This window comes from Anguilla anguilla, chromosome 17, assembly GCF_013347855.1.
Source record: "Anguilla anguilla isolate fAngAng1 chromosome 17, fAngAng1.pri, whole genome shotgun sequence".
Taxonomy (NCBI): Eukaryota; Metazoa; Chordata; class Actinopteri; order Anguilliformes; family Anguillidae; genus Anguilla; species Anguilla anguilla.
In genome coordinates, this window is record NC_049217.1 from 24,902,962 (window position 1) to 24,924,201 (window position 21,240).

Here is a 21,240-nt window from a genome sequence, read left to right on the forward strand (position 1 = left end):
GCAGACACTGTTCTCAGATCAGCCGTACCGAAGAACTCTCCATGTCACTCCCATGGCAGAACCACCGTAGCAGCTGTACATGCTGAACACATCATACAGGGCCTCCCCGCCCCCACAAACGCCTCCATTTTGTGAGAGAGAGAGAGAGAGAGAAACGGATTGCGCACGGCGGACTCTGCATTCATGAGGTGCTGACAGAGAAATGACTGGAAACGTCTGGCACAATAAAAAAGGACAAAGACTTAGCTTCATGAATAATAATAAAAGCAGAAATTGCTTTCTCTCTTTCTCGCTCTCGGTCTCTTGCTATCTCTCTCTCTCTCTCTCTCTCTCTCGCTCTCCTTGCTCTCTTTCTCTCGTCTTCCCTGACTGCCTTCAGCGTTCTTGCGTGGTTCTGCTGGGCCTGACAAGGACCTATTCAGTCACAGAGAATGAAATCACACTCTTTAAGGAGATAGATTTCTCCCAGCATTCAACGGCAGAGCAGGGCAGCCATCACACTGTCACAGTAATTTGGATGAAAGTGGGTATAATGTGAGTCAGACACAGAGAGCACTGATATGCTTCATTCCCACAGCCCCAGCTCCGTGTGATTGGTTTCATGTTCACTCACGCACATCATCACCCGACTGCTCTACAGCCCCGGTCCAGAGCCAAACCAAATCAGCCACTAAGCCCCGCCTCTCCCCACACCGAATCAGCCACTAAGCCCCGCCTCTCCCCAAACCGAGTCAGCCACTAAGCCCCGCCTCTCCCCAAACCGAGTCAGCCACTAAGCCCCGCCTCTCCCCAAACCGAGTCAGCCACTAAGCCCCTCCCCTCCCCAAACCAAATCAGTCACTAAGCCCCGCCTCTCCCCAAACAGAGTCAGCCACTAAGCCCCACCTCTCCCCAGACCGAATCAGCCACTAAGCCCCACCTCTCCCCAGACCGAATCAGCCACTAAGCCCCGCCTCTCCCCAAACCAAATCAGCCACTAAGCCCCTCTTCTCCCCAAACTAAATCAGCCACTAAGCCCCTCTTCTCCCCAAACCAAATCAGTCACTAAGCCCCGCCTCTCCCCAAACAGAGTCAGCCACTAAGACCCACCCCTCCTTGAACGCCATTAGTCACCAAGCCACACCTCTCACAAAAACAAATCAGTCACCAAGCCACACGCCTCCATAAACCGAATCACTCATGAAGGCCCGTCCCAACCCAAACCACAAAAACCACCAAGTCCCACCCCTTCCGAAACCATGACAGTCACTGACCCACGCCCATCTTCAAATCACAACAGTTAAGCACCGTGACCCCGCCTGAAACGGCAACAGCTGCCAGGATTGGGCCAATCCGTAAGAGTGAGGTACGCGTGTGCAGTGCTAACGCTCATTGTGTAACGGGACACATCGCAGAGTGAGAGGGGCGGGAGGGCACTCATTGCCGGGGAGGGAGGTGCTTGGGGTATTTCGGGGAATGCGAAAGAGAAATGTGCTAGACTGCAAAGGGCTCGGAGGCAGAAGACAAACACACAGTCTGATATGAGCAGACATTACACTGGGACTAAAGCAGGAAGAGAATGATGAACAGAAGCAAACGATGCCATAACAAATATCACAAATATCCATATGGACATAGGGGCCAGCAATAATGCACTGACTGTGTGTGTGTGTGTGTATGTGTGTGTGTGTGTGCATGTGTGTGTGTGTGTGCCTGCGTGTTTGTGTGTGTGCTGTGTGTTTGTGTGAGTGAGTGTGTGTGTGTGTGTGTGTGTGTGTGTGTGCGCATGTGCAGTGTGCCGAGTAACATGCTACCTCTGTGTGGATGTGTGCTCGTACTTGTGTAGTGTGTGTGTGTCATAGTCTGTGTGTGCATGTGTGTGTGTGTGTGTTCGTGCATGGGTGAGTGCGTGCGTGCGTGTGTGTGTGTGTGTGTGAGAGTGCGTGCGCGTGTGTGTGAATGCGTGCGCGTGTTTGTTGGAGACTGCTCCTGCTCAGGTCTTGGCCACATCCCCGCACCCCCGACAACCCTTTCTTGAATTCCCCAGTCCACCCACTAAAGGCGCATTCAAAGACTCACCAAGATCCTTTGCGCCTTGACTCTCACTGGCCAGCTCGCCCATCCGCACCAGCGCGTCGAAGTAGCCCTTCGCTGCGAACGTCACACCTGGAAACACGAAGGCATTGGGTGAGAGATCAGTTAAGCATCCAATCACAGGTCACAGGAGGATGGCAGCCAATCACACATCACAGGAGGATGGCAGCAAACAACAGTCCCCATCCCTCAATCCTGTGGTTCATAGTCCACATCTACCAATTGCCTTCTAATTGCAGGATGCCGATTACCATATAATCCACCGCATCGAAGTAGCCAAACTAAACAGTCACATTTTGGAGATCAATTACTACAGAAATGTTGATTGACCATAGAGAAGCTGTTCTCAATTCTAGTCCTGCAGCTCTCCAGGAGAGTTAAGACGTCAGTTACCACAGACATACCATAAATGGAGCTATATTGACGGACCCTATGGTTCAAGCCTACAACCATCGATTTCAGAATGAATCTCTCTAGTTACAAAGCCCATTACAACAGACTTAGCTATTGATACTACTGTCACGGCAGTATGAAAGACAGCCTTGGCCGCAAGCAGGAATGAGCAAGGCAGAGCTGACCTCTACAAATTCATGAGGGGTCACGCAAGATACACCTTCTGCTCTGGAAGCCATTCTCATGAGGACGAGAATGTTTCAGCAGCGAGGAGCATGGCCTTCTGTTCTCCAATTGAAGTGTGTTGGTGTATGTACTGTAGCGCAGGTGAAGTGCGTAGGGGTATGTACTGTAGAACAGGTGAAGTGTGTAGGTGTATGTTCTGTAGCGCAGGTGAAGTGCGTAGGGGTATGTACAGTAGCACAGGTGAAGTGTGCAGGTGTATGTACTGTAGCGCAGGTGAAGTGCGTAGGGGTATGTACTGTAGAACAGGTGAAGTGTGTAGGGGTATGTACAGTAGCACAGGTGAAGTGCGTAGGGGTATGTACTGTAGCGCAGGTGAAGTGCATAGGGGTATGTACTGTAGAACAGGTGAAGTGTGTAGGTGTATGTTCTGTAGCGCAGGTGAAGTGCGTAGGGGTATGTACAGTAGCACAGGTGAAGTGTGCAGGTGTATGTACTGTAGCGCAGGTGAAGTGCGTAGGGGTATGTACTGTAGAACAGGTGAAGTGTGTAGGTGTATGTTCTGTAGCGCAGGTGAAGTGCGTAGGGGTATGTACAGTAGCACAGGTGAAGTGTGCAGGTGTATGTACTGTAGCGCAGGTGAAGTGCGTAGGGGTATGTACTGTAGCCCAGGTGAAGTGTGTAGGGGTATGTACAGTAGCACAGGTGAAGTGTGCAGGTGTATGTACTGTAGCACAGGCAAAGTGTGTTGGTATATGTTCTGCAGCGCAGGTGAAGTGTGTAAGTGCATGTTCTGTAGCACAGGTGAAGTGTGCAGGTGTATGTACGTACTGTAGCCCAGGTGAAGTGTGTAAGTGCATGTACTGTAGCGCAGGTGAAGTGGGTAGGTGTATGTACTGTAGCACAGGTGAAGTGCGTAGATACATGCGCTCTAATGCGACTCAAACACAGTGACTCTACATGGCAACCAAATCTCATAAGAAAGATTAAATCTGGTACAGTCAGGCTGGCCTTGGCATTCAGCAGAAGAGAACTCAGGACTCAGACAACAGGCTGAACCTGGGGTTGACTTCCTAAAGCTGATTTACATACATTTAATCTGATTCTTTGAGTACTGCAGAAGGGCGTTTCATTTCAGACACATGAAGTTGTATTAAGGCTACAACGGGATAACACTTCCTTATCCATAAATCAATAAAAAAAAGCACCCAGAATTATTAACTATTCAAATGAATTGGTGTGATAGATCACAAGAATCGCACTTTACCTAGGCTCTGTCCCTTTAAGACAGCCGTGACCTGAATAACCCCCCCCCCCCCCCCACCTGCTCCAAATAAACTCTAGACTCCGATGGGCCTAACATTTTAAACCCCCCCCCCCCCCCCCCCCCCCCTCAGCTGCCAGCGAACAGACACACACAAACGATCACAAGTGCCACAACGTAAGAGAACTGAAAATGGTTTTTTTTGTTGTTATTGTTTCTATTTTTTTTTTTTGCTTGAGCTAGGTGCGGTCGGTTGCTAAGGTTTTCCCGCCTGATCTCCAAAGCACGGTGGCCATATTTACAGCCTGGCAGCTCCTCAAGAGTCTTTTCTTCCCTAAATCACAGGCCTGCAACACGAGCCCACACCGGCCCTCGTGACCGAGCGTCGTTCCTACTCTGTGAGGCAGATTAGATGAAAAACAGGGCCTTCGGTACAGACGCACCAATTACCCGGGGGCCGGTAAACTCATCTAATAAAGAGAAAATGAAATCTGGAAATGCTGAAATATTCAGTAATGAGCACTTATAACAGCAAAACGACTCAACATGATTACAGGGCCCTTCATACCTTATCAAACAAAAATGCACAGACACATACGCAGACAGACCACAGATAAGTCCCTGAGGTTTGTGTATATAAATACACAACAGACATAAACCCACACAAAAAACACACGTTCTTTCTACAAACATCTGAAGTCATACACATACACTCTCGCTCTCCTACACAAAGGGACACACAAACTGACACACAGAGACACAAATACAAGCACAGACACACATGCACAGACACACAAATCACACATAGATAAAGCAAAACCTCTGACACCTTTTGCCCCATATAACAAAACGGAATCTGTCACTACCTCCCACAATGCACCAGGCTGCAGGCCACGGTGACCTAAACAATGGACTTTTCCCACACAAAGTATAAAGATTACATGTAACACTAACCAAGAACACATAACTGACTGCATGTATGCATCACTTTACACCTCACGATCTCAAAGAGTGCTACGCTTGTGCACTCCGACACAGGTAAAGTCAGACAGCAAGAAGAACTGACAACTAATGGACTAATATGAATCTGAACTGGATCGCTATTTTATAAAGAGAAACAAAAGAGAAACAAGCTTGAGAAGATGAAGAATTAATGTTCTGCCTTGATGTGAAGGTCACAGGCACCAGCCATGATAACAGTCTAAGCCCCCGCCCCCTGCAATTTCTCCACTGACTCTCCCCAGACCCTGGATCCTGCTCTACACACAAAGTGCTGCAGATTCGAATCAAAGGCTGGGCACTGCTGTTGTGAGTTTTGCCTGAGTGAGCTGCTGCTTCACCCTCAGCCGTTTCAGTACCGCGTCCAAAAAAAAGGAGCAGGAGGGTCAGTCAGCCTCGTGGTACGCAGGACTGCGCACCGTCACATGATACGATTTCGGCTCCGCCCCCCCCCCCCCCCGCTCTCTCCTGAGCAAAAACAGGCCCGCACTGAAGCCTGCTAATCCGGAGGGGGACAGCGGCTACCTGCCTGTACTACTGATGGAGAGGCTGAGTCTGAGGTGTTGGCAGGCCTCCGGGGGCCCAACCAAAATTAGGACAAAGGGGAGGGGGGTGGGGATAGATAGACAGATAGAGAGAGGGAGAGAGAGAGAGAGAGAGATACTCACTGGAGAGGGCCTTCTCATAGCTCTTCCCCATGGTGATAAAGTTGCGCAGGCAGGGGTTGAACTGCTCCATGATGGACTGAGGGAGAGAAAGACAGATTGAGAGAGTTGAGTTTAATATTGAGACAGATGCAGAAAGACAGCATACATTTAGCCTACTATTATCAGGAATGGCAACTGCAGACTGAAGTTAGACACACACACACACACACACAATGCAGCAGAATGATAAACACAAACTTGAGTGTGTGTGTGTGTGTGTGCGTGCACATATGTGAGCATACACTACATGGCCAAAAGTATGTGGACACCTGACACCCAACATCTCATCCAAAATTATTGAAATTAATATGGAGTCAGTCCACCCTTTGCTGCTATAAACCCCCTGCTGAAAGAGGAAAAGGTCTTCCCCAAAACTATTGGGGAAGCACAGAATCATCAAGAATGCTGCAGAATTAAGATTTGCCTTCACTGGAACTGAGGTGCCTAGCCAAAACCAAAAAAAAAAAAACATGCCCAGACCAAGAGGTGTCCAGATACTTTTGGTCACATAGTGTATTTGCACGCATGTGACTGTGTGTATGTGTGTGTGTGTGTGTGTGTGTCCGTATAAATCCAGCCCCCTACAGGGAGTTTCTCCAGGTGCTATCAGGCACAGTGCCAAACACACACTTAACAAACCAAATATGAAAAACACACCTCCATTCCCCTGAGTCGGCTCTCTAAAGCCCTACCACAGCTCCCAGCTCCCAGCCCCCAGTCAGGCCTTTCTGGGGTCCGTTCCACCACATCACAACCAAACAACCCCCCCCCCCCCCCCCCTCACCATTCATCACCATGGCAACAAAGCAGACTGCATTCCTTCCTGGTTAGTTCGAGGGGTTCCGCTCCCCACCCACACGGTCCAATCACAGGTTCCCCCACCCATGGTAATGCGATACCTGAATTTCTGCATAGTCTACACAGCAATTCTGCACAAACATGCCATCACAGGAACTCTTTAATTCAACAATGGAAAGAGGAAGCCCATCAATCATCCAGGATGCAGCACCAAAGCATAAAAGATCTCTATGGTGGCTCCATCACACAACCAGGATGCAGCACTGTAGAGCAGAAGATCTCTATGGTGGCTCCATTTTAAATTCACCCTCACCAGACATTTTTCTGTGCCTCTGCTGAACTGCAGTAGAACAATCATTGCCAGAGATGGGAACAAAGTACGAGAGTCTTTACTCAGTCAGGACTACCAGCCTTCTCGTCCGGCTCATTTATTCAAGTCATTCATTTAATGAATTAATTATTAGTCATGACACATGTGTGTTTTTGGTCACACACATACACAGAAACCACTCTACTACAATAGTGAGCAGCGCATACATCAATCTATACACACTGCATAGAAAATAATTTTTATCACTCACACATACATTAACAATTGACATGAATTCTGTATCATTTATTATTAAGTAAGAGCCCCTTAACAGACCAATTAAGTTAAAACCTTTAAAATAAAAAAGGATCCCCACTTGAGCCCACATTTGTGTAAGACACAGAGAGCACCGCTGGCACAAGGACACAACTCTTTAGCTTGTTGAAAGCAGGAATGTTGTAGGAGAGAGGAGCTGGTGGCAAAAGATAAACCTCTTACTCCATGTTTTCTAAGGATTTGAGGGCCGCCGTCTCCCTCTCCTTCCCCAATTCTATCTCTCCTCCCACTCTCTCTCCCTTTCACTCTGCCTCTCTCTGTCTCACTATCCCTCCCTCCCTCCCTCTCACTCTCCCCCACTCTCTCCTCCTCCCTCTCTACCCTTCTCTCGTTCCCCCTCTCCCTCCATTACTTGCTCTCTCTCTCTCTCTTCTCACTCACTCGTCTTCACAAACGCAAGGAGGATGGACCACCGCCAAACCTTCGCAAAGAGACTCATCTATTCTGGCCCGCAAGATTAAGCGCTCTGATTGGCTGAGTCTGAGGGTCACCTTCCTTCGTCCCGCGGGCTTACGCAGCCGTTAAACTGGGCTGCGACGAACGGGGACGGCGTGAATTCCGGTCGCCGGGAGCGTCCGCCGAACTGCGCGGACCGCGGGGCCGCTCACCCGGAGCACAGGTGGAGCGAGGCGAGCCGGCCCGGTGCGTTCCCGACGGCAACGCGGCAAAGCCGGCCTTCAGAGAGCGTCCGCCTGGAGAGCGCAGCGCGCGAGCGCGTAGTCAGTACGAGCGCCCCCACCCCCCCCCCCCCCCTTTTAGGGCTCCGCTTAAGGGCTCTCCGGACACAGCCTTGCGTAATGGTGTAATTAACACAGCGGCGCTCTGCTGTTTAAAAGCAATAGCCTGCTAATTCCCCTCAGCTGCACTTCACCGCTGCATTCGCTCAGCGGCGTTAGGGGAGAAAGGGCAGGAGCGAGCCGCGGACCTAGCGGTGGAGGCGCTCACTTTATTAAGCCTGTGTAATTAACGCAATGTCTGCCCATGATGGTATACACACCCACAGATGCACGAGCATGCGCGCGCACACACACACACACACACACACTCACACACACACACACACTCACACACACACACACACTCACACACTCACACACACACACACACACACACACACACAAACACACACACACACACACACACACACACACACAGTAGACGGTCTTTCCCTCTGAAAGACAGCCACACACATACACACACACTCATTAGATGGTCTTCCTCTCCCTGAAATACACACAGACACACACACCGAAACACGCACAGAGCATCACTCCGTAAGATGAAAGGCTTGCACACACACACACACACACCCCCGGGGAGAGGAAGCAGAACTATATTTGTGCTGACTGTCTTCCTGGCTCTTATATAACGCCTCAGCGGCAGGGCGTCTCGCTGAGACGGGCGCTCCAGAGCCGCCCGCGTCGCGCGGGAAGGCGCCGCTCACACTCCAATAAAACCACGGAAACGAAGGAAAAGCGGCGTCTCCGCCCAGCGAACGGACGGCGCAGGGGCTGATGGGAGATCCTTCAGCGGGGGGGGGGGCTATTAAAGGATGTGCATTTGTATTTGTAGCTTTCAGAAAGAGCTTGTTTTTATTTATTTTTATAGCAAAGCATGCACGCACACACATACCCACAAACGAGTATGTGCACCAGCACGAAAGTACGTACACTCGCACGCACACTCACACACAAAACTGCACATGCACACAGATACACGTGTGTGCAACCATAAAAGCACACACACACACACACACACGCGCACACACACATCTGGTTTCGGTTGTGCGTTTGTGCTTGTGGTGTGTGCATGCTTGTTCCACACGTGACTCCTGCCTTCGGTCTCTCCCATGCGGCAAACAGTCCAAACTAGTCTGTTAAGTCTGCGGTGCAATCGAGGACACTCCCTGCCAGGTAAAAACAGTAGCCGTATCAGTTCAAGCTACCCTGACTCTGTAAGAGGATTATGGCAGACAGCTGGGCTGCTTTTGAACTGGTGTAAGGCATTTATCTTCAGCTACCCATCTACCCAGAACTCCTACAGACAAGGTTTATACATCTATACACTACAGATGGAGTTTAAACATCTAAACTACAGACCGGGTATATATATACACTTGCATAGAGTACAGTAAAATGACAACTGCATATAACAGTATTTCTTACTAGGGCCAAAAACATATAGGCTAATGCATTGTATAGAACACATTTAGGTATACATAGCCATATAGGCCTATTTAGAGATGTGTAAGAGCACTTCATTGCCTCGTTTTGGGAAAACGAGTGACTAAACGCTTCTTTTGAGCACTTACATTACTAATTCGGTCCAGCCAGCCTCCTCCTAATTGATTCCTACCCTAGTTGCTGCTGTTAATTGAAAAATATAACTGGGGGGAATTATTGGACTGACGGAGTTTCATGAGGAGAAACGTGTCGAAGTGACACAACTCACCAAGAAGGCACCCAGTGTTAATTGAACCCTTACGGAGTACATAAGTCCAACAGAGTCGATTTAACACTGATAATATTACTGTGCAGAGCCTCCCGACAGTGTGTTTGCTGAGACAGCTCTGAGGAATCCAAGTACCTGTAAACAGGGCGTAGTGAGCTTTTAAAACCGTCATGCTTCATAACTTAGCCTATATAAACATGCCAGACAGGAACCAAGCACACAGCCTGGCGCACAGAGGACATCAAACAGGAACTCGACCAGGGCTTCATACCAACCAACAAACACAGCTGAGAGAGGGAGCCAGAGAGAAAGAGAAGGGAAAGATATAAGAATATGGAGGGAGGAAGAAAGAGGGAGCGGAAAGCAAGGAGTAGAAAAAGTGGAGGATAGAAATGTAACCATCATGCCTTCTTTGGTGAGAGTGAAGAACAGACGCTTGTGAGATAAACACACACTCAGATTTTCCCCCCCGAACAAACTATTTCCTGTCAAAAGCACAGCATTTTTGGGGCCTTCGCAATCCCATAAACACACAGGATAAAGACACCCGGCCTCTCCGGGACGCACCCTTTTCTTCTGGGCTCGTGCAGATCTAAACCTATCCTCTCTTCCCTCCCTCCTTCTTTCTCTCCTTCCTTGCCTCGTGAGTAGTTATTTGCTTTATAGTGAGTAAAGACGGGGTGTGACAGAGTTGGGTCAGCACAAAAACAGTGTGGCATCAGTGGGACAGGCAAGGCTATAAACAATATAGCCTAGTGGATCAATTGCCTACATCACTTGCCCTTTTGATTATATTTGTTTATATATTTATTAATTTTTCTAATCGTATCAGTTGTTCACATTGTATCTGCAATTCTGGCCTTTCCCTAACACCTAAAACGGCAGCTATCAAATTTTCTAACTTGGAAAGTCAGGACGACCTCATACCACCAATATTCACCATGTGAGTTAATGTACATGTGCATGTACATGCATATGTATATCGGCACGTATGCATGCATGCCTGTATGCATTCATGCATGCATGCGTGTAAGTAAAATAAAAACAGAAGGTAGAATTTTTATTTTTATTTTTTTTTATTAAAAAAACCAGGAAGTGCCTGTGGCCAAACGGGCAGAAACGGGACGCTCGGGGTAACGGCTGCACGTACCGCGTGCCCCGGCTGCGTCGCGCTGCGCAGGGCCGCATTCCGCAGGCGTGCCGCTAATCGACCGCGGGAGGGGCGGAACAGGGAGAGTGAGCGCGCCGCGGTAATGGCTACCCTAAAACTACGCCCCCCCCCACCCCCCACCCCCACCCCCACCCCCACCCCCACCCCCACCCCCACTCTGTAATTACACAGGAGCCTAACGGCAGGTGCGGCGGGGACTTCTCTCCTGTCGGCCGCGGCCGCCGGCGGAGCCGAGTCTGACAACCCCGGAGATCTCCCGTCCCTCGCGCATGCTCAGGCGGCGGCGGGCGGGACGCATTTTGCATGCAGGCTGCACGTGTGCATGCCTGTGCATGCGTGTGTGTGCGCGTTCGTGGAGCGTGCGCCTGTGTGTGGGTGCGCGTGGGATTTTCTTTTGCACCTCTGTTCTCCGTTTAGATACAGAGGCTAAGGGGAATGCCTGTTCCACTTTCACTGTGTGGGAACAATAAAGACATTAATAACTTTTAAAGTCAACCTCCACTCACCGTACATGCCTCCAAACTAACAGCCACCACGAGACTGTAGAGGGGCACGAACAAATGCGTGCACACACACACACACACACACACACACACACACACACACACACACACACACACACACACACACACACACACACACACACACACACACACACACACACACACACACACACACACACACACACTAAACTCTCTCTGACGGAGCTCCAGATTGAGTCTGAATGACAGAGCAGCAATGGGAAGAAAACTCATAAAGTCTTTCATTATGCTGAGGAATCCCATGAATGCAGATCCTTCACTCAGCACAGCATACAGCACAGTAATGTAGAGTATAGCAGCAGTCAGGTACAGTATTAGGGTAGTAATGTAGAGTATAGCAGCAGTCAGGTACAGTATTAGGGTAGTAATGTAGAGTATAGCAGCAGTCAGGTACAGTATTAGGGTAGTAATGTAGAGTATAGCAGCAGTCAGGTACAGTATTAGGGTAGTAATGTAGAGTATGGCAGCAGTCAGGTACAGTATGAGGGTAGTAATGCAGAGTATAGCAGCAGTCAGGTACAGTATTAGGGTAGTAATGTAGAGTATAGCAGCAGTCAGGTACAGTATTAGGGTAGTAATGTAGAGTATAGCAGCAGTCAGGTACAGTATGAGGGTAGTAATGTAGAGTATAGCAGCAGTCAGGTACAGTATTAGGATAGTAATGTAGAGTATAGCAGCAGTCAGGTACAGTATTAGGGTAGTAATGTAGAGTATAGCAGCAATCAGGTACAGTATTAGGGTAGTAATGTAGAGCATACAAACACACAGGTATAGTACTAGGGTAGGAAGGTAGAGTATAGATACAGACAGATGTCTCTCTCTCTCGCTCTCTCTCTCTCAGACAAATCCATAAATACTTGTGCACACACACATGCACGCATGCTCAAGCTCATGCACACGGGCTCATACTTAAAGCACTGGCTCTCTTAAGAAGGAGCACTGTGACCTGAATAATGTGCTAAAGAATATTAACAAGAGCAGAAGTGGTGTGGAGCAGAGCGGTGCTTCAGTTTGGTCTGGGTGCGTGCGCCCAACCACACAGAACCTACAGAGCCAGGAGAGAGAGAGAGAGAGAGAGAGAGGGAAGAAGGGAGGGAGAGGCAGAATTAAGGGAGAATAAGGGAGAATGAGACAGAGTGAAGGGCAGGGAGATGATAAGCGAGGGGAGAGAGGGATTGAGAGGAAGAACGAGTCCAGAGAAGGAGATGGAGGCATTGAAAGATTCACCAATCTTTCGATGCCGTTAACTGGTGCTGCAGTTAACGTCGGCCCCTTCTGAAAAGCACCGCTGCGGTTAAGTACTTCAGATGGGCATCCTCCAGAGTGCGGAGCTAACCGTGACTCATTAACCAGAGTGCCTCTCTAAAGCTGCACATCTCTGCCACTCTTCTGAAAAAGATTTTTTGATTGTTTCGAGAGCGAGCGGAACTTCCCGTGTACAACAGACCCCCCCTGTGCCACTTCATTTCTGCGGGATAAAAATAAAATTCCTGGCCAGCGGGTTCAAGAGTTCGCGAAGCGCCGCACCGGCTGGTATGGAATCTTGGCCGCGATAGGCCAGCTGCGGCAGGCAGCTCGGCAGGGTGGCACCTGATAGGCTGTGGCATCGCTCGGAGAGAGAGGGTTTCCAATCAGAGGGTTTGCCCTCGTCTCATCGCGACTCAAGAGGAATTTCTCTAGTCACTCGTATCGCACTACTTATACTAATGAACTCCTATGGTGCAGTGACTGCATACTGTAGAATGAAAAGAAAACTGGTAGCACATACAGCTAGTTACTGTAATCAGACAGGTACCCTCACTGGTCACTCCAAATTTGGGAACATCATTATTATTTTATTTTATTTTAATTAAATAAAAAAAGTGGCTGATATTCCATTGCTATATATCGTTGCTAGGCAATATGCATTCATTAGTATGATGTAATCCAAAGAACACAACATTTTTCTTTCAATAATAAGAGGTAATGCCGATCTTACTGAATGAATCACTGTTCAGCTCTGTTTGTAGTCCATGTTACGAATGATGGTGCTTTTGGAATCATATCTAGCTCTGTATGTGTGTGTGTGTGCGTGCGTGCGTGCGTGCGTGTGTGTGTGTGAGAAAGAGAGAAACACTTAGGCCTATGGCTTGGTTTTGTTTATATTAGTGTATTTTTCAGCTGGATGCTTTATCACTGATGTGTCACTTCTAACAGCTCCATGGAGAGATATATATTTTCCCCAAATAGCCCTGTGTGTGTGTCTGTGTGTGAAAGAAGTGAGAGCGAGAGAGAGAGAGAGAGAGAGAGAGAGAATATTCCTACAGACAGCAACAGCTGAATATTTGTGTGTATGAGTTTATGTGCACATGCATGCGTGGATCAATGGTGTGTGTGTGTGTGTGTGTTTGTGGGGGGGGGGGGGGGGTATTTCTACAGAATAATGAGAATAAATAAACAGCTACAGATTCCACCAAAGCAATCCCCCTCTCTTCCAGCCCCCGCTCAGATTAAATGCCACTGTGGACACACCCCTGCAGTCCACAGGCAATCCTCCAATTATCTCTGACAGACAGAGAGAGAGAGAGAGAGACAGAAGACAGAGGGAAACAGAGAGAGACAGAGGGAAAAAAGGCCATCGCTGAGATTGTCATCCTCCTTCTCCTTCTCCCTCTCCATCTCCATCTCTCCCCATCCAGCCCTTCAGTGTCCCCCTCTCCTTCCCCCTCATGCTCACAGGGTAGCATGTCATGGGTTTCACGGCACACACAGCTTCCAAGTGCACATGGACAACAGCAGAGGGGGGAGGAAACCAGGGAGCCAGATCCAAGATGTCACCAATCTAGAGATGTCAGAGCCCCACAGGCTGCGGGGCCCAGCAGGAGCGGAGGGAAAATCCCACGCCGCTGAGCAATCCGAAGGAAACACACAGCCGCACCGGCAGGCCACGGTTACCCGGGCGACCGGCCGCGAACAACCTCAGCTGTGACTGAAGGAGGGACAAGTCTCATCTTAATCCCACCCCACCCCACCCACACTCCTTGCCAGCCACTCACACACATGAACCTTCATTTGCCATTGTAATGCCAAAGGAAACTTCACTTGCACCAATGTCTGTGCACGCAGGCATGCATGCATGGCTCCTGCCTTTACAGAAGCCTCCCCATCTCCAAAGGCACCAAGACTCAAGCTGTTTATTTCCAAACCATTCCATTACATTACATTACATTACATCGCAATACATCCCATTACATCACACTACACTGAATTACATTAATTATCATCTGTTAGCCATCTGCTCTAGTTCCAGCCAGCTCCAAAAATTTAGCTAATTATCTTCCTCAGTGCAACTACAACAACAGCGCACCCCCCACCCTCCCCAGGATTCAAAGCCGCAACATTTCAGTCCACAACACTTTTACCACACCACCTGCTTTTTATATTGATATGCCTTGAGTTTTGAATCCCAAATGGACGGGTGTTACAGAGAGTTCGTACAGAGAGTAACACTATGTGATTGAATGTTCAGGTACATTTGTTCAAAGAGGAACACTATGTGACTGAATCTTCAGTAGGTGCATTTGTACAGAGAGTAAAACTATGTGACTGAATCTTTAGGTGCATTTGTACAGAGAGTAACACTATGTGACTGAATCTTTAGGTGCATTTGTACAGAGAGTAAGACTAGCCTATATGACTGGATGTTCTTTAGGAGCGTTTGTACAGACAGTAATGCTACATGTGACTGAATCTTTATGTGCATTTGTACAGTGAGTAACACTACGTAACTGAATCTTCTTTAAGTACATTTGTACAGAGGGTAACACTACGTAACTGAATCTTTAGGTGCATTTGTACAGAGAGTAACACTACATAACTGAATCTTTAGGTGCATTTGTACAGAGAGTAACACTACATAACTGAATCTTTAGGTGCATTTGTACAGAGAGTAACACTACGTAACTGAATCTTCTTTAGGTGCATTTGTACAGAGAGTAACACTACGTAACTGAATCTTTAGGTGCATTTGTACAGTGAGTAACACTACATAACTGAATCTTTAGGTGCATTTGTACAGAGAGTAACACTACATAACTGAATCTTTAGGTGCATTTGTACAGAGAGTAACACTACATAACTGAATCTTTAGGTGCATTTGTACAGAGAGTAACACTACGTAACTGAATCTTTAGGTGCATTTGTACAGAGAGTAACACTACATAACTGAATCTTTAGGTGCATTTGTACAGAGAGTAACACTACGTAACTGAATCTTCTTTAGGTGCATTTGTACAGACAGTAACACGATGATGTTAAGCGCGAGTATTTCTGTTTCGGTCGTGGGCGATGCCATTTGTCTCAGCACAAGAAGAATGAGAGCAAAAAAAAAAAAAAAAAGGAAAGCAGGAGGAGGAGGAGGAGGAATTCAGCTCTAAGCCTCCCGCCCCCATTGTGAGAACACGCGTGCGTGTGCGCGCTGTGCACGCGTGTGACAGCGCATGCAAGTGCACATTTGTGTGTATGTGCGAGTACCAGCATGCGCCGACAAGCATCCAGATACAACTCAGCTGTTTGTTCCCTTTCCACTTTAAATATTTACAACGAGAAGCCATTTCAAAGCTGAGTGACTATGTTCTGAAACATCACCGGACCGATTGAGGCATGAGGTTACTTTACGGTATAGCGCAAGAATGTCATGACAACGTGTTAAAGTGCTCTCGTGACCTTATTGATGTGGACTTCCGTTCGGGTGCTGCCCTTCTCTGAAAGAAAAACAGAACCTATGGCTTAATTCTCAGTGATGTTTTCTCTGCAAAAAATGGAGCTGGTATTTGCACAAAACAGTCCAAAGAGCACCTACGCTCCATGTTCATTAACCAAGCAATGCAGATAGTCAACAGTCTCAACACACATGCACATGCACACACACACACACACACACAGTGAGTACCATAATGTTAGGGACAAAGACAGATATATATAATTTTTAGATTTTTAATCAAACAATTCACACGTGGTTAAAGTGCATATTCTCAGCTTGTTATTTAAGGCCATTTTTATACATTTTGGTTTCACCATGTACAATTACAGTGTTTGTATAAATAGTCCCCGTATTTGAGGACATCAATGTTCAGCACAAATGGCTTCACAGATGCTTCTGATTAGTCAGGTGTGTTCAGTTGCTTCCTTAGTGCAGGTATAAGAGAGTTTTCGGTATCTAGTTTTGATTCTAGCCAAGGAAGACCTCTACAGTTGACAGCTAAAAAATTCTCACCATAATGAAGAAAAAACCCCAAACAGCGATACAACAGATCAGAAACACTCTTCAGGAGGCAGGTGTGGATCTGTCAGTGACAACTGTGCAGAGAAGACTTCATGAACAGAAATACAGAGGCTATACAGCAAGATGCAAACCACTAATTTGACACAAAACAGGATGGCCAGGTTACAGTTTGCTAAGAAGCACCTAAAAGAGCTGGTATGGTTCTGGAAAAAGGTCTCACTTGTATCAGAGTGACAGCAAGAGCAGAGAATGGCGGCCAATAGAAACTGCCCAAGATCCAAAGCCTCCAACCTCCTTTCATCAGTAGAACATGGTGGTAGGGAGTGTTATGGTTTGGACATGTATGCCACAGATATTGGCTCACTTGTCTTCATTGATGATGTAAGTGCTGATAGAAGCAGCAGAATAAATTCTGAAGTATACTGAAGCATATTATCTGCTCAAGTTAAACAAAATGCCTCCAAATTCACTGTATCCACCATAGAGGTCTTCCTTGGCTTAATCTTGATTTATGAGCTCACCAGAGCTGTTTCTTCTCAATGACATTCGAACAGTTTGTTTAGGTTAGCATAAGGTTTGGCCTCTCTCTGACTCTTTTTTCTTATTTCTCAGAAAATAAAAAGTGCTGTAATATCTACATGGTATTATATCAATTTATACTGCTTTGGCCCTGTCTTGGTTAGGTCTCACTTGTAAAAGAGGTTTTAAACTCAATGTGACTTCCTAGTCAAATAAAGGTTTATTATATTATTATTATGATAAAACCAAAATGTATACCCTAAAATAAAAGCTAAGATGTTCACTTCAATCACATCACATTGTGTGATTACAAATCTAAAATTGTGGAGTACAGAGCCAAATCAAGAAAAAAATATCTGTCCCAAACATTATGGAGCTCACTGAATATATACACACACACACACCGTGTCTTGGATAAATACTCAATTCTGATTGGTTGACAGCCATGCATTATATTTGTGTATAGGCATAGTAATCCGGGTACTTTACCTCATTACAGTCCTAAATCACTGCCCGAAAACTTTCTAATTGTTGGCTTAGAAAAGGAAACGTAACCATAGCAACAGGTCATAACAGTTGATTCACCAAACCAATCACTAAGGTTAAATATAAGGACAAAAAGTGTTTTTATCCAGCAAATACCTTAGTTGCAACAAATTACATCAAGATAAGCATTTCTGTGGTCAGAGGTGCAGTATTTAAGATTGGAAATATTAATGTAACTTAGTTATTAGAGTAAATAACAACACTGACTGTTCATGATACCGTACGTGAAACATATCATACCAACAATGTGTACTTAGTTTTTTATTGTTAAATGTATTCTCTCTTTTCTTATGTTTTCAACAGCTGATAGTGATAGAATCCGAACTCAGGTGTCACCTACCGTTTCCAGAGGAACTATATTTAGCTAAGTGGCGAATTTGTACATAATGGTTTTAGTTTTGTACTTGATTAAAAGTTTTTAATATGCAGTTTATTACAATTTTCCCATGTATTGTAGTTACAGCCATGGTATGAGAGATAGAAACCACTCCATGCCACTGCATATGCAAAATATATATGGCATTTCAGGGTGAGTAACAGTCCTTGGCTTACAGCCTTGTGCTATTCACCACCTGGTCATGCCATATACGGCATGCTGTGGTGTATCTTACATTATACATATACAATATACATAATACACTTACACACACACACACACACACACACACACAAGCTCCTACATCTCACGATGGTGACATAACACAGACACTTCATGCTGCCTTGTTGCTAAGAAACTAACCGTACAGACCTCCTACATGAAAAAAGTGTGCCACGTAGGAGAGCCAGGCGTCCTTTAAATGCGTCGGCCTACTCTTCACGACTGCCAGAGCAATCCTTGGAAAAACACTTCGCTTCCAAAAAAAAAAAAAAAAAAAAGAAGCCAGGTGGACACCGGAACCGAACCTTCCCTCACATTCAAGCGCTTACCTGCACACCGCACAGGCCGAGAGATTGCTCTACTTTTCGCTCACTCAACGTCCTAGGCGTATAAAATGTGTTGGGGGGAGGTTTTGATCGTGTTAAGAGAAGCGCCCTGCTCGGAGAAAGAGGAGGGAGAGTCTCTTCCGCTGGGGACTGGGAGCCCAGTTTCGACGCGAGCGGAAAAGACGTCACGGCAGTCGCCTTAACGGGGTCAGCGCGCGAAGGGACGCCTCCCACAGCACGGTGTGTTCAGTTAGTATGACGAGTGCCGCTTAACACACCTGGACGGCCCTGATCCGCTGGCACAGAAACGGCAGCAGAACTAAAAAACATGGCCTCACCTAGATACTTGGCATTCCACACAACCTGCAGGAGCTCCCAAACACACAAAAGAACAAAGAGTGCACTCACTCACTCGCTCTCGTTCTCTCTCTCACACATGCACTTATACACACACACACACAAGCGCACGTACACACACACACAGAGTCATGGCCTTGGCTTGACAAATGAGACACACCTGGCAGGTGTGCTGCAAGCTCTGATTGGCCACACTGTGGTCCTCCTCCCCCCCATCAAAACTGCCAGGCTAAAAAACTTTCGCCTGGCCACGCCTTCACCCACCTCCCCGCCCCCCCAAAGAGATGGCCTGGTCAAGCTGAGCCAGAGGGAGCCCGTAAGCTATGGTCATGTGTGTGTGCCACATACACACGGACACTCAAAACAATCATTCCCACACACAAGAGCACACGTGCGTGTATTAGTGGATGTTCATTTGTATGTGTGTGTGTGTGTGTGCGTGTTTGTGTGGGGAAGGGGGGGGGGGGGGGCTGCAGGGGCCTAGTGATTTCCTGTACCATTGAGCCTGGATACTTTGAAGCTGAACATTTAAGCTAGCATTATCTTAAAGAGGGGGACACACCATACACCATTAAAGAAAAAACACACACACACACGCACATGTACACAAATACACACACACGCACACACAATAAAGCACTTATGTACAGACGCTGAGAGAACAATCAGGAGGAAGCTGCTATTGACATAATGAAGATCATGAGGATAATTATCTGATGATTTCTCCCTCGGTAGCGATCGCACATAAAGGCAATTATAGTCTGAGGAACAGGGTTACTGGTGGGAGGGAAGGAGAATCAAAGTACTCGTGCAAGCGGACAGGAAATGACGTAATCACTTAATCCGAAGACAGATATGCAATCAATGGACAAGCATGCACTCTGTGCAATGCATGGATGTGTACACGCACACACACACACACACCTTCGTTTACATGAGTCACAATGCAGCAATTAAGAGGCTTCACTTCGCAAACTGTACAGTTAATTACTCAGCAACTGCCCAACCAAGTCCCTACACAACTACGCAGCTGCAGCAACACACACACACGTACACATTCTACACACACACACACACACACAGACACACACAACATACACATACATAAACACACTTACAAGCATACATGCCAGACACACATGTGCACAGGCACGGAAAAGCCACATTATGCTACAGGACGTCCAGTGCAACCAGGAGGGTACCTGGCCAAATTAAACCAATGTCATTTATGTTCCCCCGGTCTTGGCCTGGATGTGAGCCTGTCGCTAGCGAAAGTTAAAGTCCAGACTACCCGGCCCAGCACACAGCCTCATCCACCCAAGCACTAACGTTCCAGGAAACGTTTCCCACAGGTTCCCCGATCAACGTGGCACGGATCTCTCCACGTGCACGTGTTCGCACACGCACAGGCTGTCCAACTGTCTTTCTCTCGCCATTTCTCCCTCTCTCTCTCTCTCTCTATGTCTGTCCGTCTCTCCATCCGTGTCTGTCTGTCCGTCAGTGAAAGGCTCTCCTCTGCACTCGGAGTGTAAGGTCAGAGAGTAATTCTCATCATGTCTCACATGTGCTGACAGCACAGTGAGGCAGACTCGCTCTCTCTCTCTCTCTCACGCGCTCTCTATCGCTCTTACTCTCTCTCTCTCTCTCGCTCGCTCTCTCTCCCTCTCTCTCTCTCCAGCAGCAGCAGGAGGGTGTGAGTCAGACACACTCCAACCCCCAGCCCGGTACTGAGAGCGGTACAGAACAACCCAGAAATCACCAGCAAGACACCAGGCTCAGAAAAATCCTCACCTACCCTACCCTACCCCCTATCCCCCTACCTGTCACACACGCACACACACACGCACACACACACGCACGCGCACACACGCACACACGCACACACGCACACACGCACACACACTCCTCTGGAGTACATCCTTCTTTCAGGTTGTCTTGGACAGAGAAGGAGTATATGTGTGGGAAGAGGGCTGGGGTTTCTATGGAAACATGATCAGCTTGATCAACACTGTCACAGACAGTCTCTGGGCTAGGAGAGCTTTCTGCTCCTCTCCTGTGGGGGAGGGGGGGGATACTAGGTTAAACGGAAATGGGGGCTGGCACGGTGGTGAGCTAGTTTACGTCTGCTGTGCTTAAGCTGTGAAGATTAGTCTCCTGGCCTACTCCTCCAGTCTGCACCAGCTGGTTAGCGGGGGGGGGCAGTCCAATTCTCTCTCTCCTTGAGGATTCGTCGCCAGTCAAACCAACTCTCATATCTCACACGAGGGGGGGGGGGGGGGGAGAGGGAGGAGGGAAGAGTGTCCTTGACACCACACAAGAGGCCACAGAGGGTCACATTCACCCTCAATCCTCCAATTTTTAACCACGATCCCTTTCATCTGTGTCATTCTGCCGTTTCTGCCTG

The 21,240-nt window shown here is 47.6% G+C and overlaps 1 protein-coding gene across 6 annotated transcripts in view; it reads right to left on the reverse strand.

The window, feature by feature from the left end:
• The window catches only part of baiap2a (BAR/IMD domain containing adaptor protein 2a), a 60,338-nt gene that overhangs the window by 36,684 nt on the left and 2,414 nt on the right, over nucleotides 1–21,240 (reverse strand). For all 6 annotated transcript variants that reach the window (XM_035398782.1, XM_035398784.1, XM_035398781.1 and 3 more), the window contains exons 2-3: nucleotides 5,581–5,656; nucleotides 2,059–2,145 (exon numbers count right to left, since the gene is read on the reverse strand). In XM_035398782.1, the coding sequence (XP_035254673.1) occupies nucleotides 2,059–2,145; nucleotides 5,581–5,656 (163 nt within the window). The remainder of the gene's footprint in view (nucleotides 1–2,058; nucleotides 2,146–5,580; nucleotides 5,657–21,240) is intronic.